Source organism: Mytilus edulis, chromosome 13 (assembly GCF_963676685.1).
Source record: "Mytilus edulis chromosome 13, xbMytEdul2.2, whole genome shotgun sequence".
Classification (NCBI taxonomy): Eukaryota; Metazoa; Mollusca; class Bivalvia; order Mytilida; family Mytilidae; genus Mytilus; species Mytilus edulis.
Window position 1 is genome coordinate 73,264,692 of NC_092356.1, and position 27,229 is coordinate 73,291,920.

At 32.1% G+C, this 27,229-nt stretch overlaps 1 protein-coding gene across 1 annotated transcript; it reads left to right on the forward strand.

Moving 5' to 3' along the window:
* Positions 1 to 895: 895 nt before the first annotated feature.
* On the forward strand, positions 896 to 25,377 carry LOC139501796 (receptor-transporting protein 3-like). The gene is made up of 4 exons (XM_071291000.1): positions 896 to 1,699; positions 15,354 to 15,498; positions 20,707 to 20,877; positions 21,688 to 25,377. The coding sequence occupies exons 1-4, from the start codon at positions 1,506 to 1,508 to the stop codon at positions 21,850 to 21,852; spliced, it is 675 nt and encodes a 224-aa protein (XP_071147101.1). The 5' UTR covers positions 896 to 1,505; the 3' UTR covers positions 21,853 to 25,377.
* The last annotated feature ends 1,852 nt before the right edge of the window (positions 25,378 to 27,229 follow it).

Sequence of the window (27,229 nt, forward strand, 5' to 3'; positions counted from 1 at the left end):
AGGTACCCCCTTTCCCCCCCCATAAAAACAACAAAACAATCAAACGCAGAATATCAAAACTGTTTGAAGTGACCAACACTGTCAAGAAGAATTGCATGCTTAGTTACATATCTTATGAACTGTAAACTGTTCACCTCAGGCAGGTTATTTCCAAAAGAATTACATCAGTTGATTGGCACTGATACCTATATACTAATTCATGCAATTAACAATTAACAATCGTACATTAAAAGTCAGGCTTCGAGTGAATTGTAATGGAAGACCTAGTTCATTTAACCACCCCGAGTCGAAAATTTATATTATTATGCATATATATTTTCAAATTGTCTTATCTGAACAACGTATCATTAAGTCTCAATCGTAGACTGTTCAACCTGAAGCGAATGCACGTTTTTTTTTTGACTCATATTAATGAAATCATTAATATGTTTGTGAATTCATATTTTATAATATAAGTTGATTAGATGGTTTCAATTCAAAAGTTTGAATCTGTTTCTATAACTACATTTACCAGAAGATCTAAAATACCAAATTGATAAAAAAATCTTTCAAATAAAAGAAATACAATGTACACGTTGTCAAAACGAAACTATAACGCAACCAAATTGACTGACCTATCTGTAATAAACATTCCAGCGGCAAGTATTACAGATACTAATGCTATTCTCAAATATTACATGCATAAAGTAAAACTTTTTAACCGCAAACAATCGTGTTATGTTTAACATAAAATAGACATAAAAAATACAATACTTAATTCGATTTAAATTAACCTTACTTCACACTAACTTAAAAGTAAATGATAAATTTTAATAAACATCAAAGATTTATAAATAAGACATAATATCTATGTTTAAATCAATTTATACTAAAAAGTAGAGCAAGTTGTTCAAATAGAGATAGATAAACGCCACTGTCATCGTATGTCTTGTCTTCTGTTGATTGGAAGAAAATTTGATTTGTTTTATTTTAAGTTTACCAATTACAGCGTAAACACCAACCCCTACTTATAGAACCACCCCGATACGCAGGCTTGTACGCAGGTACGCTAACCGAGGGAATCACATGTACGATTGTCGAGGGATATTTTAAGTTTAATATATAGGATTTGAAGTTTTTCTGATATATGATACTTAGACTGAGAATAAATTAGTCGACTGGTATATATAAATGACAAACAGTAAAGGATGTCATTTTACCTGTTACAGGTAGACAAGACAAGTACATTTTACTCAAATTAACAATGTGGACAGGTGTAATTGCACTTTTTCTTTGACTTTTAAACGTTTTTACCTGAAGGTGTTTTCCGGTGTACCTCAATCAGCTGTTATCCTAGAAATCATTGAACGATCTCAACAGATTCCAAATCTCAAGGCTATTCGTTTTATTAGAGACAACTGAAAAAGAGTACGACGGACAGAGTCGGGCATCAGTGAACAGAAGAAAACTTTTACTTATTTCGGACAATATAATCTTTTACGCTGGATTCCCTAATAGGAGAAACGATGATTTACACACTGACTCAACCCATGAGCCCGAGCCCGGGGCTCCACAGTGCTGGAGTTAGTCCGGTTGTCAGTCCAGTAGTCAGTCCAAATGTTAGTCCCGTCACCACCGTCTCTCCGATGTCTCTTACCCCCGGGATCATGCATTTGATAAATTATGGAGACAAAGATCTGGGATTGTTACTTTCACAACGGTAAGTCTGTTTAATTGTATTTTTATTATACTTTTTACTAGTGTTGGTCATGAATTCGAAAGAATATTGGTTGGATGAAATACTACATCAATTGAACAGGGTCTTTTAAAGCTGACTATGCTGTAAATGCCTTACTCATTGTTGAAGGCCGAACGATGGTCTAAAACTGTTTATTTCTGTGTTATTTTGAAAATAAGAATATGGTTTGAATGAAATACTACATCAAAAGACCAGGGTCTTTTAAAGCTAACTATACTTTGATCTATAATGGTTCAATTTTATAAATTGTGACTTGGATGGAGAGTTGTCTCATTGACACTCATACCACATCTTCTTATATCCATGTATGTGTCTGACTCATCGTTGAAGGCCGTACAAAGATCTAAAGTTGTTAATTTCTGTGTCATTTTGTCTTTTATGAAGAATAATCTCATTGGCAATCATATAACATTTTCTTTCTACAGTTAGTTGCTTAAACCTAAGTCAGCTGATCTCTTGTGGAGTGTTGCCTCATTGGCAATCATATCCTATCTTCTAGTTTTCATTTCCTACTAGTAGTCAATATATTTGTGTTTTCAATTTTGAGAGTTGCCTAAATGCCTTCGATGTTACATGATACATCCCAAGTTTTATACAGATATGTGTCCAATGTATACGGGTTGATATTGGTACAGATATGTGTACAATGTATACGGGTTGATATTGGCAAGTCATTAGAAGGCATCCTGTTTTACATAATATATATATATATATATCACTCGGAAATAGTCAACATTATGGTTCATTAGGCTTTTCTAAATTGAAATAAGAAGTTAAATTACTTTTCTTATTTACAAGAAATTTATTAACTTATCTTTCAAGATATAAGTAATAAAAGTAAATTTGTTACACAAGAGCAGTAAAATTACTCTTAGGATTTACAAAATATATGTTAACTTATCTTTCAGGAAAACTAAAAGTAAATTACACACATGTTTAAATATTTCGCTGAGTGAATTGAGTGTAATGATATCTGAAAGTAGTTATAGTGTTAATATTGTTCCCCGTCTTAAATCAGTACAATATTTAACATTGTCATTTTAATTCATCAAATATTAGCTTTCCTTTAAATGCACACATGGGTGGGTTTTCCTTTTATACTAAGACAACACAAGATGTATTTAGAAGTTTATAAAAAACATTTGTCAACAAGTAATATTGTAATATAACACGTTCATCAATCATAGAGGTCGTCAAATGTTTAAGTAACACCCGGAATCGGTTGTCGGGTATTATATTTATCCGATTGCTTATAATTACGACAATAGGAAAGATTTGCGGCATTAAATCTTCGCTGTATGAACCTGAATCACATGTCGCAATTGTCACCAAATATTTGCAGTAATATAGCCCGGTATATGTGTGAATATACAAACATTATCTTCTAAATGACAGGAATTGTTATAATTTGTAACAGTTAAACTGTAAATTGCCTAAAGCTTATTCAGACAACCGCACTTTATACTCTACTGACTGACTATAAGTTGAATAGTGTAAATCTAATAACATTAACGTCAATTTTCTTTCGGTAAGCTTCTTCCTCTACTGATCAGAATAAGATGAAAACAGAAAAACTGAAAGATTTTATAAATCAAAAGATTGACAATGATGGTAGGTTGTCTCATTCGGTAATCATATCACATCTCTTAATTGATATATGGTACAGTGTTCATGTAAAATTCAGAGATGCTATTTTATGCACTGATATGAGCAATATGATATGAAATTAGATTCAAGAGATAAAAGAGAAAGGATATTTTTTTACACATGACCCATCAAACATCCATAAACGTTTTGATTTGAAAGAATGTAGTATAACTCGATAGTTGTGTATCAGTTGTACTATCCGAACGTTTGTTTTTGAGTACAAGTAATAACATTATGTCCAGAAAGCGATACACAAACAGTTATGCAGTTATGACACGGGTTATGTTCTTCTCATATATGTTATGATGGTATGATACTAAACCCCTAACGGGAAGGATTGTGTCTGATGTTCATATGACGAAATCATAATCTTTCAGTCAGTTTAATTGAAGTCTGGAGCTGGCATGTCAGTTAACTGCTAGTAGTCTTTTGTTATTTATGTATTATTGTCATTTTGTTTATTTTCTTTGGTTACATCTTCTGACAACAGACTCGGACTTCTCTTGAACTGAATTTTAATGTGCGTATTGTTATGCGTTTACTTTTCTACATTGGCTAGAGGTATTAGGGGGGGGGGGGGGGTTGAGATCTCACAAACATGTTTAACCCCGCCGCATTTTTGCGCCTGTCCCAAGTCAGGAGCCTCTGGCCTTTGTTTGTCTTGTATTATTTTAATTTTAGTTTCTTGTGTACAATTTGGAAATTAGTATGGCGTTCATTATCACTGAACTAGTATATATTTGTTTAGGGGCCAGTTGAAGGACGCCTCCGGGTGTGGGAATTTCTCGCTACATTGAAGACCTGTTGGTGACCTTCTGCTGTTGTTTTTTTCTATGGTCGGGTTGTTGTCTCTTTGGCACATTCCCCATTTCCATTCTCAATTTTATATCAATTTGATTGAACGGCTATATGAGTTTTTATAGTTTTATGCATTAATTCATAAACGTTTGGCATAAATGTTTGAGTTTGAGTTTGAGTACCAATTATCAATTGTAATCTAGAAAGCGATGTGGATGCAGGAATTTGGTTATGCCAGTTTGATTTTTTTGCATAGACTTACAACAAAATTTCAATTCTAAATCACGAATAGATTATTGCATTGTCTTTGGTGTAATCTAGCAGAGAAACAACAATATTAAGTTCATTGAAAATTAAAACTACCTGTGTATTACAATGCAATAAACTTGCATCAAGTGTACATAGTTGTGCATATACGATTCAGGTACGAAAGTTGTAAATGTATACCCCTGACCTTGAAATATGTCGAAAGATTTTGTAAATAATCATAGCTACTTTACCCATATAAGTCATCATCTAAAACTATTATCAACTTGTTTAGTTAACTATCGATTTTTCGAGTTTTATGGGTTTTCTTTGTATAAGACGTACATGTATGATACACCAATTTTGGAGAATTGACAATGTGATCCTCGTTAGGAGAAAAATCGAGAATGATACAAATTGTTCACTGTCATCTTTAAGTCCTTTAAATCTCCTTGTGATGAAAAGGTTATGTGAAAATTAGTTAATATTATTTTGAAAGTACAAATGTACGAACATAGTGTTATACTTCCGCGTCTAAATGATGCTTTACATTGGACTCGTACACGCTATAATCCTGTCCATATAACTTTGGCTGACGAAAAAAGCACCTGCGCTAAGAAGTCATAGGCTTAGGGAGCTACCATTTCATTTTAATGGGGGGGGGGGGGGGGGGGGGGGGGCGGGCTAGGAGGAAAAATTTTGTCCTGCATTTCTTTTTAGCTGTAATCTCTGTCCTGCCTTTTTATTTTTCACTCTGTTCGGTCCTGCCTATTTTTTTTTTTTTTTTAGTTTATCCTGACTTTTTTTTTTTGCAAGTGTCTCATCCTGCTTTTTTTTTTACTCAAAACTCCTGTCCTGCCTATTTTTTTCAAATTTCATCCTAGCCACCCCCCCCCCCCCCCCCCCCCCCCCCCCCCATAAAAATTAAATGGTAGCTCCCTTAAGTTGCTGAGTTGCTGCCTTCTTATATTGTTTTGAGGCTTTATTTGTTATTATTGTCCGATCTTCATAACTGGAGACTTCTTAGAGCTTGACAATATTTTGGTCCTCAAGGTGTCTTTCGTGTATGTGGCTTGCTGTCTCATTGACATCTCTTTTAAAACACGCATGTTTCTATGTCTGTTATATATATGACCTATCAAAGATCTTCGTGTTATATAAGTGAATGAAAATCGTTAAAAAAATGATTATGCTCTTGTTACAAAGTCGTTTGATTACCATATTTATCTACCAATACAGTTTTCATCATTTTTATTTTTAAACTTGATATATTCATTCAAACGATCCCAGTGTATCAAGTGACATCAATGTTGTTCAGCATTGGAGCTTTATTGGGAGGCTGTCTGAAGGACAATAATACCAAGTCATATGTTTGCCCTTAACGAATTAAACATGCCTTGTGATAATTATAGGTTGTATATGTTTGATGTGCTTGAAGGAAAGATGTTTAACCTCTCAAATCCATCCAAATAATAGTTGAAATTACCCATTAACCATTTCAGTCCAACCAATTGTCAGTATTTATATAAGTAGATATTTTTAGTGTGTGCTATTAAAAACCATCCAACAATCAATCAAAAAATCAATTAATTAAAAAGTCTTTTCATCTTTTATTTTCCGACCAAAAAATCCGTTTTGACACAAATACAATATGACCGGGTCAAGAATCAAGGACTATCTAGATTTCCTGATGACGATTTATTAGTAACTGTAATGTCACTATATATATATCTCACCTTGCCGCAGGGTGTAATTTTCTCAGATAAGATAGGTGGTGTTGCGGTATATTAATTTGCATATTAAACATGTGTTTTACATGTGACAAATTTTAATGGTCGGTCATTAAAATGAAACAAAACTATAATTTTATTTCTTTACACAACATATAATGAACTATCGTCTTTACGAGAATAATTATTACAGTACCAAATCTTTTCCATGAGAACAACATATATAGTTCCATAGTTTACGTGTGTCTTTGAGTTGAAGGCTACGTTTACACGTTTGAAATTACAATAAACAAGATTTATTCAGTAATTGAAACGCACATGTAATAATAACGTCATTCAAAAAAGCAATTGATTATTTGATGGTTAATTTGGTATAGACAAGCAGTAACACAGACCAAGTAAGGGAACACCATGTACAGCCAAGAGTCGAGCCTTTTCACCTCGACTCATTTTTTATAGTTTGTTCTTATATAATGCTGTTACACCACTGTCCCTGGTATTTTGAGGTTGAGCGCCCACAAACACGTTAACACCCGATACTTTCTGTATATGCCAGTACCAAGTCAGGAGCCTGCTAATTAGTGGTTGTCAATGGCTGTTGTCTTCCGATTATAAACGTTTGTTTTCACGTTTTTATTTTTTTTTTATTTTGTCATGTTAGGGCCTTTATAAGTGAACTATACTGTATGGGTTTAGCTAATTATCGACGACCTTCTGATGACCTTTATTTGCTTACATATTCGTTATTTGGTTTCTGGTAGCTAGTTGTCTCATTGGGAATTATACCCAACCATCTTATTTTATGCAGAGTAAAATTACATGTATCGTGTTTTAAAATTCCTGATTTACTGCACAAGTAAATTACTGTGTGTTTCATGTATCTAATATCCTCAACTAATCTGAAATCAAATGTTCAACATTTTATGGAAAATTTGTTCATTTTAAATACGAAATAACTGTTTATGCGTGAAAACGTGAGTTAACGGTCCATAAAAGAGATGAGCAAAGATTAATGGTAATTTGTCCTCTTCCTGAATAAGTAATCTAATATTAAATTTAAATGATCATTGATAAACATAACATTCTCACGATTTGGCTCCTATAGTTGTGTCATTGTTTAACTATATATGTATATAAGTATAATTGGGTTTCTATATTCACCCTTACTCGTTAGATGGTTTATAGCACTTCTATTCTTATATATTAGTATACTTTATATGCTACCAGTTTCGGATTCACCTTTTCAGTTGTTGACCTTTTGAAACTTTATTTTTCCTTCTGCTTTTAAAAAGGGGGAGCGATTTTCAATAAGAGTCTTAAACGCTTTGGCATAGAATGACTAGGAGTACAATCAAGTCATTTCTTTTGAAGAAATAACGAGACTTTTTTTTTTTTTTTTTACTTTTCTTCACCTAACTCTTCATCTTGCACTTTTTATATTTCAGATAAAAATACAATAAAACTATGTAATATTAAAAGGAAATATAATCTGTCAAAACAGAAACTAAAGATGTTCTCTACTCATAGTGTTAGAAATCAAGGTTAAAGATGTTCTTTCAAATAATGGTCAAAGTCACTAAGATGACTTTGTTTGGGAAATGACCTTGTATCACACATTTGTCTGTTCTATGGATAGACCCATTATACCCTGTCCAATTCTTATGAAATATCCCTTGATCTTTAAATTGTTGAAAACAAACATATTTTACCATTACAACACCCTGTATAGTGAGAAGCTATGGAATGAGTACATACACATATTTCTACTGTCAATTATGTATCATCTAACCCCGTAACTAGAAAGGTTTATCTAAAATAAGGAGATAACGGGTATCATTCGGGTCACAACCTTTCAACATACGCTCATTTAGTATGCCTACCAACACAGGTATTTACTATGTGAGGATAAATCTTGACAAAGTTTTGACAAACAATAAAAATACTCTTAATGCATGTTTAATCAACATGCGATCAACATGCATATGCATGTAGTTTAATGTCTATAACAGGTGTATAACACTTTATATGGCCATCTTTATATCTGCCCCAGTTTAATATAAATCGATTATATTGTATAGTAAATGTTTCAACAAAAATTGAAAATCATAGATTTCACAATTGCATAATAAATGTCATTAAAACTTTGTTTAAATAGAAATCTTTTTGATTTATTGAAATATGTACATTGATTTATAATGTTCAGATGTGAATTTTTTAGGGGGATGGGGTTGTTAACAAATTTGTAAAACCGGCCGAGGCTGAGGGCCGAGGACTTTACATATTCCAACTAACAAGCATACTTGTCTATCATCTCGAGAAAAATGTTCTAATTCACATATTAAAATTAATTATTTTTCCCTAATTAATTACATGTTAATGAATTATTCAAAAGAGATACTGTGAAATGTTACAAAGGTCATTCGTCTGTGTCAACCGTTCAAATCACTCATGCATATCTAACACAAGATAAATCATGTCTGATGTACTAAATGATATAACATTTGTCCTATATTTTTTTCCATGTTTTTACATCTGGATATTTTTTTAGTACAAAGAAGTTCTATTAAAACACCCGAATAATTAATTCAATTTATATAAATAATGAATCATAAATTAAGTGCCGTGGTTTTTGCGGTATTGTCCTTTTAGTGAAATGTCGTGACAATGATATCAAACCGCGCATTGTCCTTAATCAGGAACTTTTCGGGGAAGAAATCACACAAAAAGGTTCATGATTGTTTCGATGTGCAGTCGGTTCAAATGCTATCCAAATTTATTTGTGCTATTAAGTGGTCATCATCTCTCTTACAAAACTTTTAATATCGATTAAATATGAACGCATACTACGGGAAAACAATAATCTTTTAAAATTTGACAAGTATTGCTGATTCTTCATGTTGACTACTTGATACATGTATATGCTCTAGGGTAGGAGCCTGGGGAGAAATGGAGGATGCAGAGGCGGATGCAGCCATTTTTAAAAGAGGTGTTCCCAACATAGGAGAAAAGGGGTTCCAACTATATGTCCCCATTCAAATGCTTTGATCGTCCAAAAAAGATGGGTTTCAATCCCCAGAACCCTCCACCTTGATCCGCCACTGCGGACGTTTTTGTCCTTGATACTGTAAGAGGTTCGCCCCCCCCTTTTCAGAGTACTCCCCCGCCAATGTTGTGTATGTCCATTATACAGTCTCGTCAGTATTTATATGCTTACAAAGCAGTACTTATATTAAATGATTAATAGAAAGATCGCCAAGTCATAATCCGTGTGACCACAGTTTCTTAAAATAGTAAGTATGACACTTTTATTCCAAAAATAGAACTTTTCAGACAGATGAATTACATATGTGTCAGCTTAATAAATCACTGTATTTTTTCTAACATATGTATATGCATGTTATAATTGATTTAAAGTGCATGTAAGTCTTACTAAAAAAAAGATATGTGCGATAGCGATACATCTATTTTTTTAGACCCAAACCGATGTTACTTGTGTATTAATTTGCCTAAATATATACTAAGTGTGCGTATAATTGTAAAATTGTCAAGGAGGTAGAAACAAAAAATGAAATTGTTTTTGTATATTAAAACTCAATGCTTATATAAATGTACAATCCATACTAATGCAGAAAGAAGTCTATTTAAAACGATGATCATATTTTTGGCTTGGTAAAAAACTGTGAGAACGGATGGCATAGGATACATTTGGGGAAATCAAACTCAAAATGTTTTGAAAAGTTTTAATTTCTTTTTTTTATGTCATTACAAAGAAAAACATTTTTCCCCATTACCACTGCAATTTCGCTTTTGGATATTAAAATAAGAAGACGAATACTTTATAAACAAGAGTTCCCTCAACCAACATACATAGCTAAACTCAGCTTATAACTCAGCTTACTGATATCATGTAAGAAAAACGTTTTTCGGCATCATATACGAGCTCCCCCTCCCCTTGATAAAACAATTGATGATGTCTTCTGATCTTCAACGTGTATTTTACAAGTCCTAAAATAACGTTTACAAGATAGAAGTTCAGTGATACGTCATGGTTGACCTTCAGTCAATATCATCCTATGAAATTAAAAGTGTCATCCGAATGCCTGAAGGTTTAGATTAATGCGGTTTTAAGTTGATAATAAACAAACATGGTTTTATTGAAATACTAACACCATATCAACATTGTTTGAAATTGATGGGGTCAAGTTTAAACGGTTCAATGTTGATAGTGGACACAACGGGTGGAAGGTCAAACTATTAATGATGACTCCATTAATAAGAAGTTTTTATATATATTTTTTTATGAACCTTAAAGACAGTCAACAATGTGCACGGTGTATTGTAATGACGATCATATTATTGTGGTATAACTATGATTTTCCTTGGGGACTTTTCCCTGTTAGCAAGACAATTTTAAATTTTAAATTCTAATCAAACACTGAGATGTTGCATACAAGTTTAGTTGTAATAAAAAAAAAAACAATTCTTCAGATACACAACCGTTACTATGAAGCAATGACCAAAAGGACAAAAGGTACATGACCATTTACACTTTAGTGGGTCAACGTACGGCATATGATTAATGGATTAACAAATTAACGCTAATAAATCAGATGAGGCCATAGGAAAATCATATGTGAACTATTATGAAGAAAAGTAACTAACATCCACAATTGTGGTTACATTTATCTAAAATATGATTTTTTTATTTAATAGAATAATTACCTTAAAAACCACTTACATAACTTGGTTCGCTTTTTACATGAATGTTAAATTGCATAAAATGCAAGATACATGCGAATTTAAAAATTTGAATCTACAAGCTAGATTGCAAATTCCAGAGACTTTATACGTGTTATTGTTTTATTCCAATTAAAAAATGAAAATATAACAAAATTATAAACATAACAATGGTGAATTCAAAAGATTAACTACTATATGAAGCTTTGCTTTTAATTGACCAAGTGATGACTTGTGTGCTCCAGAAGGGTCCACAGTTTTTGCTTCACTAACACCGAAAGACATCTTATACTGTAACATAGAGTTAAAATAAGATAATTTGCGACATGCATGTTGTTGTAAATAGAATTATTTGTCTGACATGTGAATTTTCATCTTTTAAAACGTAACAGTAAACTTTCAAATTATTATTACACTTCAGAACCTATGCATACACTTCAAGAAGTATAATTTACACTAAACAAATACACAGAAATTAAAATTCATATCAAGTGTACACAGTAGTCATATATCATCGGGAATACAACCTTAGTTTTTATTTATATTATCTTTTAGTCTACCTTGAACGTTCATGTCATTAATTGAGAAGACTGGGGTCGTTGCATTGTCTAATTTTACATTCGTATGCTGGAAGATGAAAGGCTCTATTATTAAATTTTAATTTAATTCAGTACTTGCATGAAAAGACGGTTATTGTTTTTACTAAAGTTTGCTGCTAATTATTAAATTTTAAAACTTTTGAGAAAGGAATTTCTAGCTACATTTCATTGTCCATGATTATTTTTGGCTTTTTGTTTGGTCATTTATGGTTAACTTAGCTCTTCCTCTTCATCTTTTAAAGCCATGTGGTCATGTTCAAAATTGCAATCAGTCTATATCAGTTATCTTTTAAGTGACGTGTTAAAGTGGAATGATGTGCATTTTAACCAATCCAGATTATCGTTTTGTCCTTGACGGCTTTTTATGATGATATGTGTATATCAAGTTTGTAGATGTGTATTTAGTGACTGTTCGATATACATGATATACTAAATGATAGCTGGTCCCGGTGGCCGAGTGGTTTAAGTAGCAGGGGCGAATCAAGCCATTTAAAAAAAAAGGGGGGGGGGCGGTCCCAACCCATGATAAAGGGAGGAGTCCAACTATATGTCCCCATTCAAATGCATTGATCGTCCAAAAAAGGGGGGTTCCAACCCCCGGACCCCCCCTCTCTAGATCCACCACTGAGTAGTTTATATGCAGCAATAAGATGCGGTATGATTGCTAATAAGACAACTCTCCACATGAGAACGATAAAGAAGTTAACAAATATAGTTTACCATACAGCTTTCAACAATGTGTAAAACAAGCCTATCAACACTGAGGTTGTCAGTTCGAACATTCGACTGACTAGAGGTGCAAGTTTTCCTGCAGAAAGTCGATTGCTCTTTCTAGGAATCAAGCTACCTTCAACAATAAAACAGACCATTAACATACGTATGATATTACCATTAAATACTATATGTGTAGATAATCTATTACACAACAAGCCACCAAAGACCAAATGGCTACACTTGTTTGCTGTATGCTGGACCATCAACAGCGTCATTACATAAAGCATTTCAAAACATGGTCTCGTCTTTAAAGTTATAAAGCATCCGCGTTAACTATACCTGATTACGCAATACGCATCGGACAAAATTAAACTTCATATCATATTAAAAAAAAAAATAGGAAGTAGACTGCTTATACTAGAACGTGATTGATATAGCAAGTGAACATTGGTTAAATCATTGATATGAAGTAACCTCTAATTATGTTGTTTAAATCCCCTTCATACTCATTTAATGTTTTATGAATCACATTTCCTAAATTACTATGAACAATTTTCTATGAATGAATTTGTACTTTATACAAACATTAATACTTATTATGGGATGTAATCAATAATGATATAACTTGTTCATTCATATTGAACGACAAAAGATAACACTGGTTCAAAAGTCAGGACGTGTGTAAAATACTAGCGACTAGATTAAAAGTATAACTTGATCTGATAACCAAACGTACCGCTGAGAGCTCTTCAGTGCGATGGTAAACCCTGATATGTTCCACAGATATCCGTCGATGAACATTTTACAATATTCACTGCAATCGATATGCATATTTTGTATTTTATGTAAACCACTTGGGTCACAAAAGAGCCTTCTCTAAATCATATAACTCAATCTCTCTGTTGGCTTTCCAAAAACATTTAGCCCACTTGGTTAAGGGTATCGATATATTCACTATATATGCAATATGCATACGCCTAACTGTTGTAAGTGAATTCTACTATCCAATAATGTGTTCCTATACTACGGTGGCAGAATGCGGCCATGAAAGAAAAAAAAATTATGTTGTTCCCTCAAGATACTATGTCGTTCCCTCAAGATGCTATGTCGTTTCCACAAGATAGTTATCTCGTTCCCTCAAGATACTATGTCGTTCCCTCAAGATAGTTATCTCGTTCCCTCAAGATACTATGTCGTTCCCTCAAGATAGTTATATAGTTCCCTCAAGATAATTATCTCGTTCCCTCAAGATACTATGTCGCTCCCTCAAGATGTTATGGTGTTCCCTCAAGATACTATGTCGTTCCCTCAAGATTATATGTCGTTCCCACAAGATAGTTATCTCGTTCCCTCAAGATACTATGTCGTTCCCTCAAGATAGTAATCTCGTTCTCTCAAGATACTATGTCGTTCCCTCAAGATAGTTATCTCGTTCCCTCAACATAGCAATACAATTATATTGATTTATTCTTTATTTTCAACTCCGAAACGGTGGAGTAAAGACGTGGAGTTACTTCCAATTCACTTTTTAATCAAATGCGGAACAATGCAAGAACGAGAAATTAAGACCACCGACACGAAACACGGAAAATAAATAAGGGAAAATACTAAGCACGCACATCGAACCAAACACGAGAAAACGAGAAATAAAACACCAAATCACGAAAACACGTAAAATGAAAAGGCCGAAAACGTTGCACGAAAATAACCCTTTACCACCCTCTTAGAAAATAAAATTAGAAATGAGCCACAAAATGTTTTATCATCTCCTATTTCTGGATTGCTAATACATTAACCTAACTGTTTGTGTTGTACATGTGCATATGTATGTAATCAGTATCTTCCTTAGATTTAATTTTCAAATGTTAAAAGGGTAAAAAATAATTCCTTTTCTGTGTATCCATGGCAACATTCTGCATTTATTTACCCAAAAAAATTGCAAAAAGGGGGTAAACATGCATGTCACATATCCCCCCAAAATTTGGATCAAACTAGAATTTCAATGCTTTTGAGTGATACCTTTTTAGAAACTGTTTTCATAAATCTTCCTAATGATCAAATAAAAAATGGGTGTCTTTCGCCTAATTTTTTTTACTTTATATAGATTCGGGATTTCGAGATTTCGTGTTTTTAAGCACGGGATTTCTGGATCAGGACCCCTCTTATCCCCTCTCAGTTATTCTCTTTAAATACAGAATTATTATATCATTATTATTATGCAAATATTCTACTTTTGGGATCTGGCCACGTATACAGTTCCGTTTCGAAGGGCGAAATGAATCATATATCAATACAATTTTAAAATCTTGAGGGAACGAGATAAATATCTTGAGGGAACAACATAGTATCTTGAGGGAACGACATAGCATCTTGAGGGAACAACATAACATCTTGAGGGAACGACATAGTATCTTGAGGGAACGAGATAACTATCTTGTGGGAACGAGATAACCATCTTGAGGGAATGAGATAACTATCTTGATGGAACGAGATAACTATCTTGATGGAACGACATAGTATCTTGAGGGAACGAGATAACTATCTTGAGGGAACAACATAAAATCTTGAGGGAACGACATAGTATCTTGAGGGAACGACATAGCATCTTGAGGGAACGAGATAACTATCTTGAGGGAACGACATAGTATCTTGAGGGAACGAGATAACTATCTTGTGGGAACGACATAGCATCTTGAGGGAACGACATAGTATCTTGAGGGAACAACATATTTTTTTTTTCTTTCATGGCCGCATTCTGCCACCGTACTATACAGTACTAGCAATGATTTTGGTTGGTACAAACATTTTTATAAAATCTATTTTTAAAGCTATTATGCGTCCAATATATGTGATCTCGTCCTAAAATTCATGGAATATTTGCTACCGGACATTAGACAAACAACAATCCAATCATTTTAAAATACACTAGTTAGATCTGCGGCAAATTTATGTTTCGTGTCATTTTACTCGAACAACATTAACTACCCCCCCCCCCCCCCAAAAAAAAAATAAATAAAATAAAATAAAAATAAATATAGTTATTAATGATAAATGCTGATATGTACAGTAATATCAACAGTGCAAGATACAGTAGAGGAATTGTTAAATTTATAAACCTATATTGTTTTGTTTCTATTTTTTCAGTATGGAATTGGTATGGCACGGTGAATTTGAACGATTATTTGCCCAGTATTTCCCCCATGGTTGGCAGTTAATACCAACATTTAACCCACCAACAGACGGCTGGAGAATATTCAAAGACAGTGCCAAAGTTAGATTCTCATGTCAGGTAAATTACTTGGCCATTAATAGTGATATGTGTGGTGTTCTATAAGGAGTTTCCATGGTCTTATATTTTCCTTTGATTAGATTTTTGCGAAGGAAAGGAGGGGCGTCTGTTGTTAAAATACTCACAATCTGTTTTCTTCATTCTAATCTTTACAAATCATTGACTCTTGTAAAGACCTTATTGATAGAACTATACCCAACAACCAATCTTATTAAATTTATTTCCAAATACGTGTAATATGACCTTTTTTGGACTTATTTTTATACTACTTGCATTACAATTTATTCAAGAATACTTTCACGTGAACGATATTTTATATGGTTTGTCTTCCAAATGTTTGGGTGAAGGTGAACTTATCTTATGAAGGTCATTTCCGTGTTTCAGGGGTCGTGGGGATGGCTAACGGAATCAAGCAGTTTATTAAATCATATACTGACTTTCGCGATCCAGTTACCATTGTTATATGTACTAAAACAGCCACTAAATAAATGTAGTTTCAAGTAAGAGCTGTATTCAAAATGTGTGTACCCTGTAGAGAACGTTACAATAAAATTATCTAGATATCATTTTACGCAGATGTATTTAACTTACTGTAAATTAAAGAAGAAAAGAAGAAATGTTCCTATAATGAATCAGTCGATGAGGTGGAACAATGACATTGTGTCCTAGAGGTAGGACGATGTCTTAAAAACCACATGACATTAACATGTATTGAAGCCTTAGTAAGTGCTAGTAGACTAATCCAAATGTCTATTATAAAAAACATTAACCAACGACCTTATAGAGTTGATATAAAAACCTATTGTTTAATTATAAATGTCACTTTTGGTTGAACAAAACTAGTGTATATTGAGGAGGGATAGGAGGGGTTCTCAATCTGATCCCGAAATCTATATTCATATGACCAATTTGATAATTACGAAAACAAGTCAATATTAAAATGATAAAGCATTTATACATATATCTTTTGATGAACTCCATCAATTTAGGTTAACTATAGTCGATGAAGCAATTTAAAAAATATATTTAACAACACAAAAAAGAGATAGATACTTGAGATCGCTCCTGTCGCTTTCAAAATATTTGACTTTGAGCGTTCCTGGGGTTAGATTTTCTAAAAGATCGCTTCCAAGCTTGATCTTGAATATACTGAATAACTAACAGATCAATTTTGAAATGAAATAAATAAGCTCTGATAAAAAATTTTACTACCCTCGATCGTAAGGTCATTAGTATATTGTTTGCAGTCCAATTGCATTAACCATACTGTTTTATTATTCGATGGTACCAATCTGATAAAACAAAAGTAGTATAACAAAGGTATAAAACAAAAAAAGACAAACTTCGATGCAGTACTGTATCATTCTGCAATTGATCTGTTTTATTTTAAGGACGCCATAGGTATGATTTGATTGTTGATGGCAAGTGTTGTTGGGCGATGACATCTTCTGTTAAATAACAAAATATCTAAGTAACCCCCATATAGAAAGTGAAAACATTGTCATTCAGGTTTGAACAGGTCCTTTAATCATGTATCATAGTCTAACGTCCAGGGATTTAAGCTTAAAATTCAAAATAATTATAAGAAAAATGTATACTCTTAGTTTATACTGACAAATTAAGACTAGTATCGCATTTTACATACAGCAGAATAAGAATTATATTGTACATGAGTGTTGTGAATTCAATAATTATCTGTGTTCGTTTACAGGGTAAATGGGGTCATAAACCCTTTCTGGATAGTCATTTAAATTGAAGAATGTGTCCCTCCAGTATAATAAGTTTTGCTTTTCATACTCTGCAATGTGTTCTTGAAATAACAAATGTAACTTGAACTTCATTTAGCAGAATATTCTGCCCAAACAAGTAGTTATTGTCTTCTGTACCTTCTAGTGAAGTGTGAGCTTTCGCTCAGCTGTGTAGGCCCGATGAAGAACAGCTTCTTTCGTCAAATGTGTGCAATGATTTTGCTTCAAAAACATTCCTCCTTTCACATTTCGTATTAAAACAAATAATCAGGGGTTTTTTCCTTTACATTCTTTCTCACCTCAAACGTTCTTATTATTGAACTGCGTTTGAGAAAAAGGAATTCAAACCATCGAATAGTGTAATTTTCAATAAACAATACAGACGTGAATTTAAAACTTGTCACTCATAATACAAGTTTGATCATGGGATAACCCTGTCATAGCAAAGAGAATTTTGAAAACATGATGATCACATTTTGTCGCATAGACCTGTCAATTTTCATCCATCACTTCAAGAAATAAGCTCTTTTGAAACTTACTAAAGAGATATTATACATTAAACAAATGTCCATAGGTAAACTTTGTTTACTTAAATTATCAAAACAAGGGGATCTCTTTTCATTATGCTAAATGTTTTATAGGAAGAGACGAAATAAATTCCTGAGTTTCTCTGAAAATTAAATATTTCTTTAGCGTGCGAATTGTTATGAAGCTTTAATAATTATAAAATGTTAATATTGAAGGTGCTTTAATTGCTTCATAACATTTCTATTCTCAATTTTATTCATAAAGTGATAAAATCTATTTTTTAAATTAATTTTGCGTCAGTAGTAGGGTTTGATTGTTCAATAAACTATGTATGAAAATTGTTCTAACATTGTCATTGACAATTTCATAGTCTAAAAATGGTAGAATACAACTACATGTATTTTTTAGTAGCATATACGTATTACCAACCAATGCAAACATGCATACTTTATATAGTTTTTTTTTTTTTTTTTTTTTTTTTTTTTTTTTTTTTACATTTTTACCATAATTAGATCTCTAGCTTTACTGTATTTCATGGGGATACTATTATTTTATAATTCAATTATGAAGGTTGTTTAAATTTTATCACGTTCAATGGTATAAACACTGTATTTCATAATTCTGTATATATTATCCTTTTTCATACTTTCGACAAAAATCCAGGTAAACGTTTTTGCTTTTTTCTGAAAGACTTTCCGAGAAATGGGATACGTATCTGTTATACAATTAAAGTTGATATGTTCCAAGTCGAGGGGATAACTCTTGTGTACATATTGTTATGTCTTTCCGTTCCTTAGGATCCAACCTGTAAATATAAATTGTAAAGTTGTCCAAGAGACAGTGATCTTCCAAAAACAACAAGAAAAGAAATAGGACATCGTACGTCTGTCAACAATGTTTTCTGTTTGGAAGATTTTAAATTTGATAATACCTACATGTGTAATTCTCAAGTAATTCAAATACCATCGTATAGTTCCTTTGTTCTGTCTGTCATAGCAGGTGCCCGTTATAACATTACATATACTATAAGTACCAGAACGGTGCTGATTAATTAGTTAAGTATTAAACAATCTATCCTTTATAAGTTGTATGTGTATCACCTTAATCTTCAAGGATTTATATTTTCTTTTTAATATAGTCTTAATAAGCAAACAATCAATGTATATATTAGTCCGTTAATATTGTCAGTGGAGGGTAGGATCTGTCCAAATGTTTGCTCTTTATCAAGAATTGTCAATATTTGCACATTTGAAAGGAAAATTTAGCAATAAGTCCTGCCAAAACAGGCATTCAGGAGAACATTGAATAAATTACAATCAATATTAGATCAGATATCGATCGTAAATCATGGAAGATTTCATCAAAAACTTATTTTAAAACTTTATCCGTACTGTTTATAAAATCTATATCTTTGGATTCCTTCGTATATAGTTATGTCAAAAACCGTGTTTTAAGATTTTAAGGGCATGGATATTTTTTGGCGTATTCTTTTTATCTCTTTGAAATAGTCGAAACCCATGTTAACTTAATAAAAAATCTTTCTGTGTGTTTTTATTTTCGAAAGTTACTTCTCGAAGTAACAGTCTTTGGGAAGACATTGCATCGAACCAAGACTTTCATATAATTTCATACCAGATATTCATTATTCGTAGATATATATCAGTTTACAACTTGAGGGTCGAATGTGAATCAATGAAGAGATGTACTATGAATTTATGGTTAAAATCACTGTTTTATAATTTTTTTAAACTTTTAAACGAAAATGTTCCTTTTATACAGTAGGTAATCTGGATAACATTTGTATGACTGTCTTGACATTACAGATGAAGCCCCATTTTATTTTGTTGTTATTTCGTCATTAACTTATGAGTTTGAATGCCCGTTTAGTACCTTCTACCTATCATTAACATATATAATGAATTAACTCTAAAATATATTATTTTCAAAAACAACTTAAGATTAATACGTTTTCAAAAGTTCACGAAAAAGCAATGTTTACGACACGTGTAATTTAAATGAACGATTATAAATACTACTACTGTTATGACATATGAATGACTATAATGAATTTTCCCTGTCTGCTCTAAAAATCAAACTATGTTTTAAACAATTTGACTAAATCTGTGATTAGTTATTTTCATGTTAAATCACCTATACAGAGGTATGTCTAGATACAAGAGGTGTTACCGACATGTAAATGCATATAGGTTAAGTTTGAAAATAAAATGAGAACAGCTAGGTCATAGTGTCTGGTTACAATAAAATGCATCGGTATAAGTAAACATAACGAAGCCTCTATGCTTTGAATTTGGACATCAAACTTTACCATGCTTACACATATAGTCGATCAGTTTTGTAATAATTTCAATTATTCCTCGATTTAAAAAAAAAAGTAAAATAACAAAAATCCTGAACTCCGAGGAAAGTTGAAAACAGAAAGTCCCTAATCAAATGGCAAAATAAAATGATAAAACACATCAAACGAATGAACAACAACTGTCATATTCCTTACTTGGTAGAGGCATTCTCAAATGTCGGAAAATGATGGATAGAAGCCGGTTTTCTAGCGTTAAACCTCTCACTTGTATACAGTCGCATCAAATGCCAATAAAATGCACCGGTATAAGTAAACATAACGGAGCCTCTATGTTTAGAATTGGGACATCAAACTTTATCATGCTTACACAGATAGTCGATCGTTTTTTAAATGATTTAAATTATACCTCAAATTTGGTTAAAACTGCTATTATCTACTCCCATGCTTCAGATGTATAGTGTTTCTGAAATAACCTTTTTCAGGTACACAAAGACCCAAAATTTTGTAAAACGTTTTGTACACATGTACATGTGTACAATTATTGGGTAGCTTCATGTTTTGAATTATATCTGATGTCATTATTATAAATGTTTAACCCTGACCTTTATTTTACAGGACTGCGGACATGGGTGGACATCAATGAAAGGACGAGTTATATTTTGGTTCAATCTAAACTACGGAGCAAATTCCGGACTGGTCATGTTTAAACTGTACGGACAGCAATGCCAAAGATGTAAGAATGGAAAATATGAACATGCAATGTGGTATCCAGAAGAAGTTGTGAAGGTACATATTGACCAGTTTTTTGTTGCCCTAGTTCAGTTGTATCGTTGTTTTTTCTTATAGTTGATGCTTTGCCCTCAGTTTTAGTTTGAAACCCGGATTTGTTTTCTCTCTATCGATTTATACTTTTGAACAGCGGTATACTACTGCCTTTATTTATCATTAGTTGGGCTACAATTGCATGCAAAGCTAAGCTAAATATAGCAATATAAGTTTATTTCTTTTATTGCACTCAATAAAACATTATGTAAAAGGTCAACTATTTAAAATATATTGTAAATCAGTTTGAATTAAACGTAGCGGTTCTCATCCATCATATCAGTAACAAAAAAGCCCATATAGGTCGTAAAATGACATAGAATAGGGCAACTGATTAAAACAAACCTTTTTATACTGAGACATCTATGCTCAGACTTATGCTTACTTGTTTAGACTACAATCGCATTCTTCATGAGCCTACTTTGGAATATCCCTCATAACTAGAAATGTTAACTGACATAAAACACTATTCCTTTGTACTGGTTGTTTATGAAGATCTAATGTGAAATGTAAGGTGCTAACAATATTTTCAATCCAGATTTACGTGATACATTTCATACCATCAATCTTTACAAGGGGCCAATGAGTACATGCGACTACTTTAAAAACAAATGTGAAAAAACAAATTTAGTAATCTATAGATGAAAATAAAACACTTTTTATCTTTTCCTGTATATGTAGTTTGACAAACGTAATCCATTTCTAGTTTGAAGAGTCTTGTAAACATTTACTTTATAGTCCATCATAACATTGATTTATTTCTACTCTACACAGGTACTAGGAAACGTATACAACAGGGTAGGACAAATATACTACGGATTTGTTCGTCCTCCTTTACGGATTGACAGACGCGCAGGAAAACCACGCAACCAGCACAACGCCGAACTATGTCAAGCCTGCAAAGATGGTCTCTGTAGAGAGGAATGGTCGTTTTCCTGACGACAAGGAATGATAGACTCTACATCAAAGTGACGTCTGCTCGAAAACAATCAAAGTTCGATAACCCTTGTCAGGACATTCGTGCTAAATGTGAGAGTGAAAGCTGGTGCAGATACGTGAAGATTATGTTTGTTTACATAATGTAATGTCTCTTTTTACGTCTTCCATTGTGTCATAAACTCAATTAATTTCCATAGTTTTTGTGTAGTATTTTTGTGGTTGACGTGAATTAACATGTTTGTTATATAGTTGTACATGTATTTTGATAGTGACCTTTTGTTGTTTCAGTAGCACTGTGGTTTGTTATGTATAATGTTATAAATTTTATTAAATATTTTGCGTTCTTTAAATTTTATTTAGTATTTTTGTACAAAAATTAGATTAATTGTTATAGTTAGGTATGAAGTGCGCAAATTAAATTGTATTAAACAATCTTCCATTTGTATGACCGTTTTATAGTAGTCATTGACATTTAGTTCATCTAATGTTATATAAAGTATTTTTTATATATATTGTCCATGCTTTTAGAATTTAGTATTTTCATTCTTCATTTTTAGTTTTGTACGATAGAACTGTTTCGACTGTATTAGATAAAATGAAACCGACTGTTTTGGTACTTTTGAAGAAGACAAAAATATTTTAAGTTTAAAATTGCTTTTCGAAATGCTTCTTGATTTAAATTAGACGAATTTCGTAAACTTCCAATCTTTATGAAATTATGAAACAACTATGGTTAACTCTTTTTAAAGAATAATACGGTATAATACCATAGATTATTCTAATGCAGTAATTGCACATTTATATTGGAAAATTTACTCCTGGTATGGATTCAATAAAATCCAGATCTTTGTAAAAAATTACATAGCGGTTGGAACATTTATGGTTTCTATTTTTACTGGTCATATGATAAAAAATTCATACTATTCAAAAATCACTTTTGAAATTAAAAAGTTTTCGTTGTGACTACTCATATTTTGATATAAAACTGGTGGAAAATGTAATAACACAGGGTTGAAATGCCCTATCAAATAGGCTTTAGCATAATACCCCTTTTCCTGACAAAAGCACATGTTGCCGTATTAAATATTTGTTACGTAGTAACTGGTGTTGTCTGTGAATATGGTCAAATGTTTTGTTATATATTTCATGGTTGTGATATTATGAAGTGCTTCCAAATAGTATATTTAAATATTCGTTTAATGTAAAAGTAAATGTTATAAATCTAACTGATATATATTTAATATATTTAATATATTTTTATTTACACAAAGGTACTCGTTCTTATCGTTATGTTATAACATTGGACTACATACCCACAACGTATAAAGATACTCGGATAAAAGATAAGGCAGTTACACTTGAGCGATTGGTCATGTCAATATTAAAAGTTTATCTTATATATGCATAGTTTGCATTATGCAGCTAGGAAAACATGCAGATATTTTTTTCAGTGAACATGTAAAACATTGTATTTAAATACATTAAGATTTACTGAGTATTTTGGTTTTAATTTTTTCTAAACATTTTAACGTTATATCATGATTATCGTTCATGTAAATTGTATGAAACATTTAGCATCAGACAATTTCAACAGTGACATTGTTATAATATGTACAATGAAAAGAATTTATAATATTTCGCGAATTCATCAGCATACATGATCGCAATTGCTACAAGTGTTAATAAGCCACTATATCAGACAATACAATATAGGTATTTGTTGATCTCATTTAAATAACTTATATCGCAAGTACACTATAAACATAAAATATATCTTTATACTTCAAATTTTACTAACGACGTTATTGTAAGGACCAAGCTGTATGTGCTGCATATTAAAGTCCATAAAATGTAGGGAGGTTATTTTAGCTACGCTCAACATTTCATTCTCGATTTATATCATTCCATTATACTGATGAAGTATTATCATAGTTTCATTTTAGCCGTTTAGTAATATCATTCTAATATTGTCATATTGCCTCAACTTTGGTGACAGCAAATGCAAATGTATGTTTTTATGATCATAGTTTGTTTTGAATTTTAGTCAATCATATTTTCCAACACCACATATAAAAATGGCATACACATTTATATTTTGCTATAATACAAGTATGCAAAATTGCAACACAATCATTTGAATAAACATTTAATTCTAAATTTCTAGAAAAAAAAAGTAAAATTAAATAGAACACGTGTCTTTTATTCAGAATAAAATGACAAGTATTATTTTCATACTGATTTTCTCCCGAATCAAGATAACATCTGTCAGTTATGAGTATGAGAAATGAGTTATGAATAAGAAAAACCTTTTTTATCTACCCTTGTGACCAAATGGCAAAGAAACCAATCAGCGTTGTTTAACATTCAATAAGATATTGAACTTGTCAATGATATTTTTGAACTCATTTGACCTGTGATATATACACATCGTGTTTTAATTTGTAAAGGCGTTGAACATTTTCATCCTCAACATTTTTTATGTAAGATAAATGTCTTCCTAGCTAGCTTTTAACTTTTTGACAGTCTATTTCATCATTGTGTAGACGTTTATGAAGTTTATTATGATCTATTATGTATTTCATTTTTACCATTTTCTTTCAGTTGATCCGTGTTTAACAGCGTGATATCATGTTTGTAACAAATTAATTTTGGTGGTTTGTATTTTTGCTTTATGTAACTAACTTTGCTTTTGTAAATATTCATGTAAAAACAAATTCCTGTAAAACATATATATTGATTCCTCCTGGTATGGCATAAAACATATGAACAACTTAAAATACTCCATATGGAGAATTCATGATTCAAGCTATTGTTTAAGTCTTGATTGTAATTTTTTTATACGAGTTCCAAAAACAATTTAAGAGACCAACCTTTGATAAAGATTACCCATTTTTTAGTCAAGTGTAAGTTATCCAATTTCTTAATTGCATAATACTGGATAATTCGATATTGGAAGATTTGGTATGAGTGCCAATGAGACAACTCACCATCCAAGTAGCTATTTATAAAAAAAAACGTTATTATAATGCTTAGTTTTTGATAATTTTGAAAGTAAACTAGTTAGCATACAACAAAACAGGAGGATCTATATAACAGCCAAGTACATTTGTCAATACCAAATTAATATTTTTTGTAGAAATCATGATTACTGTTCGAATGCTACAAAAGCCAACATTAGGTATTTTCGATGGCGAACAATTATTTGTTAAACAAATTGTTTCAATTTATTTGTACGTACATTACCAATTCTTGTAGTGGTTTGATTGTTACTTAAAAAAATGAAAAGTTGTATGCATTTATTTTTTACTGTATAATGATCAATAAATTTAAAACTGCTCAAAGTTTTGCATTTACGAATTTTAATGCTATTTTGTTGTAGATTAAATGGCAAATGTGATCTAAATATGAAAGTATTGCCTTTGAAATCGATATGTATTATCTATTTTTATCTTGTATTTCAAAATTAGATTATATATTTACTGAAATAGTTTTATTTCTTGTTTGAATTAAATTCTTTTAACTAAACCTTTGTTGTTATATTCAGGCACAGTAGTCTTCCAATGTCCAAGTCCCACAAAGGGATCACGAAGATTCAATCAAAGTATAATTATAAGCCTTGTAACTTTGATAACTATTATAATTATAATCTTACATACCAAACGAAAAGTTCTAAGTCGCATTAAATCTATAAGGGTTTACAAGGTTATCTCAAAATACTACATAGAAAAAAGTAAAATATAAAAAAGTACTCTGAGGAAAATTCAAAACGGTAAGTCCCTAATCGAATGGCAAAATCATAAGCTTAAACATATTAAACGAATATATAATAGACGACATCACCCTCCATTTGCCGCGATTTGTACAAAGGAATTTAATCCTGTACGCCGGACACATATCTCGTCCACAAGATACCCATCAATGAGGGACGATTTGATACAAAAAATGTGTTCTGGTGCTTAACTTTTAATTTTCTTTGTAATGATGTGTCTTTTTGTCGATTTTATTTTTGACATTGGTGTTGCTGGTATGTATCCCCTTATGATTTTCTAACTTACCTGTGGTACCTTAACCCTTTTTCTAACCTCATTCAATCGTTACGATGTACAATAAGGAAACGGCATGCTCCTGGTCTACTACAAATATAAGAGAATACCACTGGGGCAGTAGTATCAAATACTTCGATATTGAAATAATCTAAAAGATAAATCAATCGAGAAATTTTGAATTCCTTTGTAATGCAAAGGCAAGTTTGTTACGTTTTGGGGACGTTCAAAGAAACAATCGGCATTCCAAGGCAAACCAACAGCGCCTCTCTTTTGTTGTCTTGTTCCTTTATTAACACGAGGCTTACTTTATAATTTAACTGCTTAGGACAAAATAAAGGAAGTAAGCAGTAATATGTTGCTGTTATTTCTTCTTCTATATAGATGAGAGTTTCTGGCTAAATTTTTCAAAATTTGGTTACTATGTGAAACGCATTTTATCCCATCGAACCTAAGATAAAGGATACAACAATTACAGTGTAGTCTGTCACATATATTGACTTACATTTACAAATTGCCAGGGTTGGTTGAAAACAAAACAATACGACAAAAGAGATAAAAAAGGCAAACAAACAACAGCACACATGACACAACATAGAAAACTAAAGAAAAAACAACACGAACCCCACCAAAAAACTAGGGGTGATCTCAGGTGCTCCGGAAGGGTAAGCAGATCCTACTCCACATGTGGCTCCCTTCGTGTTGCTTATGTGATAACAAATCAAGTAAATAGTCTAATTCGGTAGATCACATTCATGAAAGGGAAGGGGGATTGTAGTTACGACGTAAGGAACATATCCTTATTCATTTTTCATTCGTAACATTTACGGAAGCCATCACGAGTTGGTCGAACGTTATTGAATATCCATTTCACAAATGACAGCAGAAACGTTCCAAATATCGTAGGTACCATCCCGTCCCCTTTTCCCTGAATAAGATCTATCGAATTACATTTATTACTGGGTTTGTACAAATATAACAACACATGTGAAACAGGATCTGCTTCACCCTTCCAGAGCACCTACGATCATCCCAGATTTAGGTGAGGTACGTATTATTTAGTTTTCTAAGTTGTGTTTGTCTGTTCCTTTTTTAGAGTTTGCCTGATGACTATTTTTCATTGTCTTGTCTCATATGGAAGCAGCTATTTTTGAGCTTGATATGGTATTCAAAAACAAGGGCATGGCGGATTAAGAATGGATGGACGCCACAAAGTTTTATCTTTTCCTCTATAACCTGTTGGATTCTTCGTTTAAGCAGAAACAAAATAAAGTTTGATTATTTGTTTCGTGGTTGGTTGCTTAACAGCCATTTAATTCATGTCCCTGACGTTA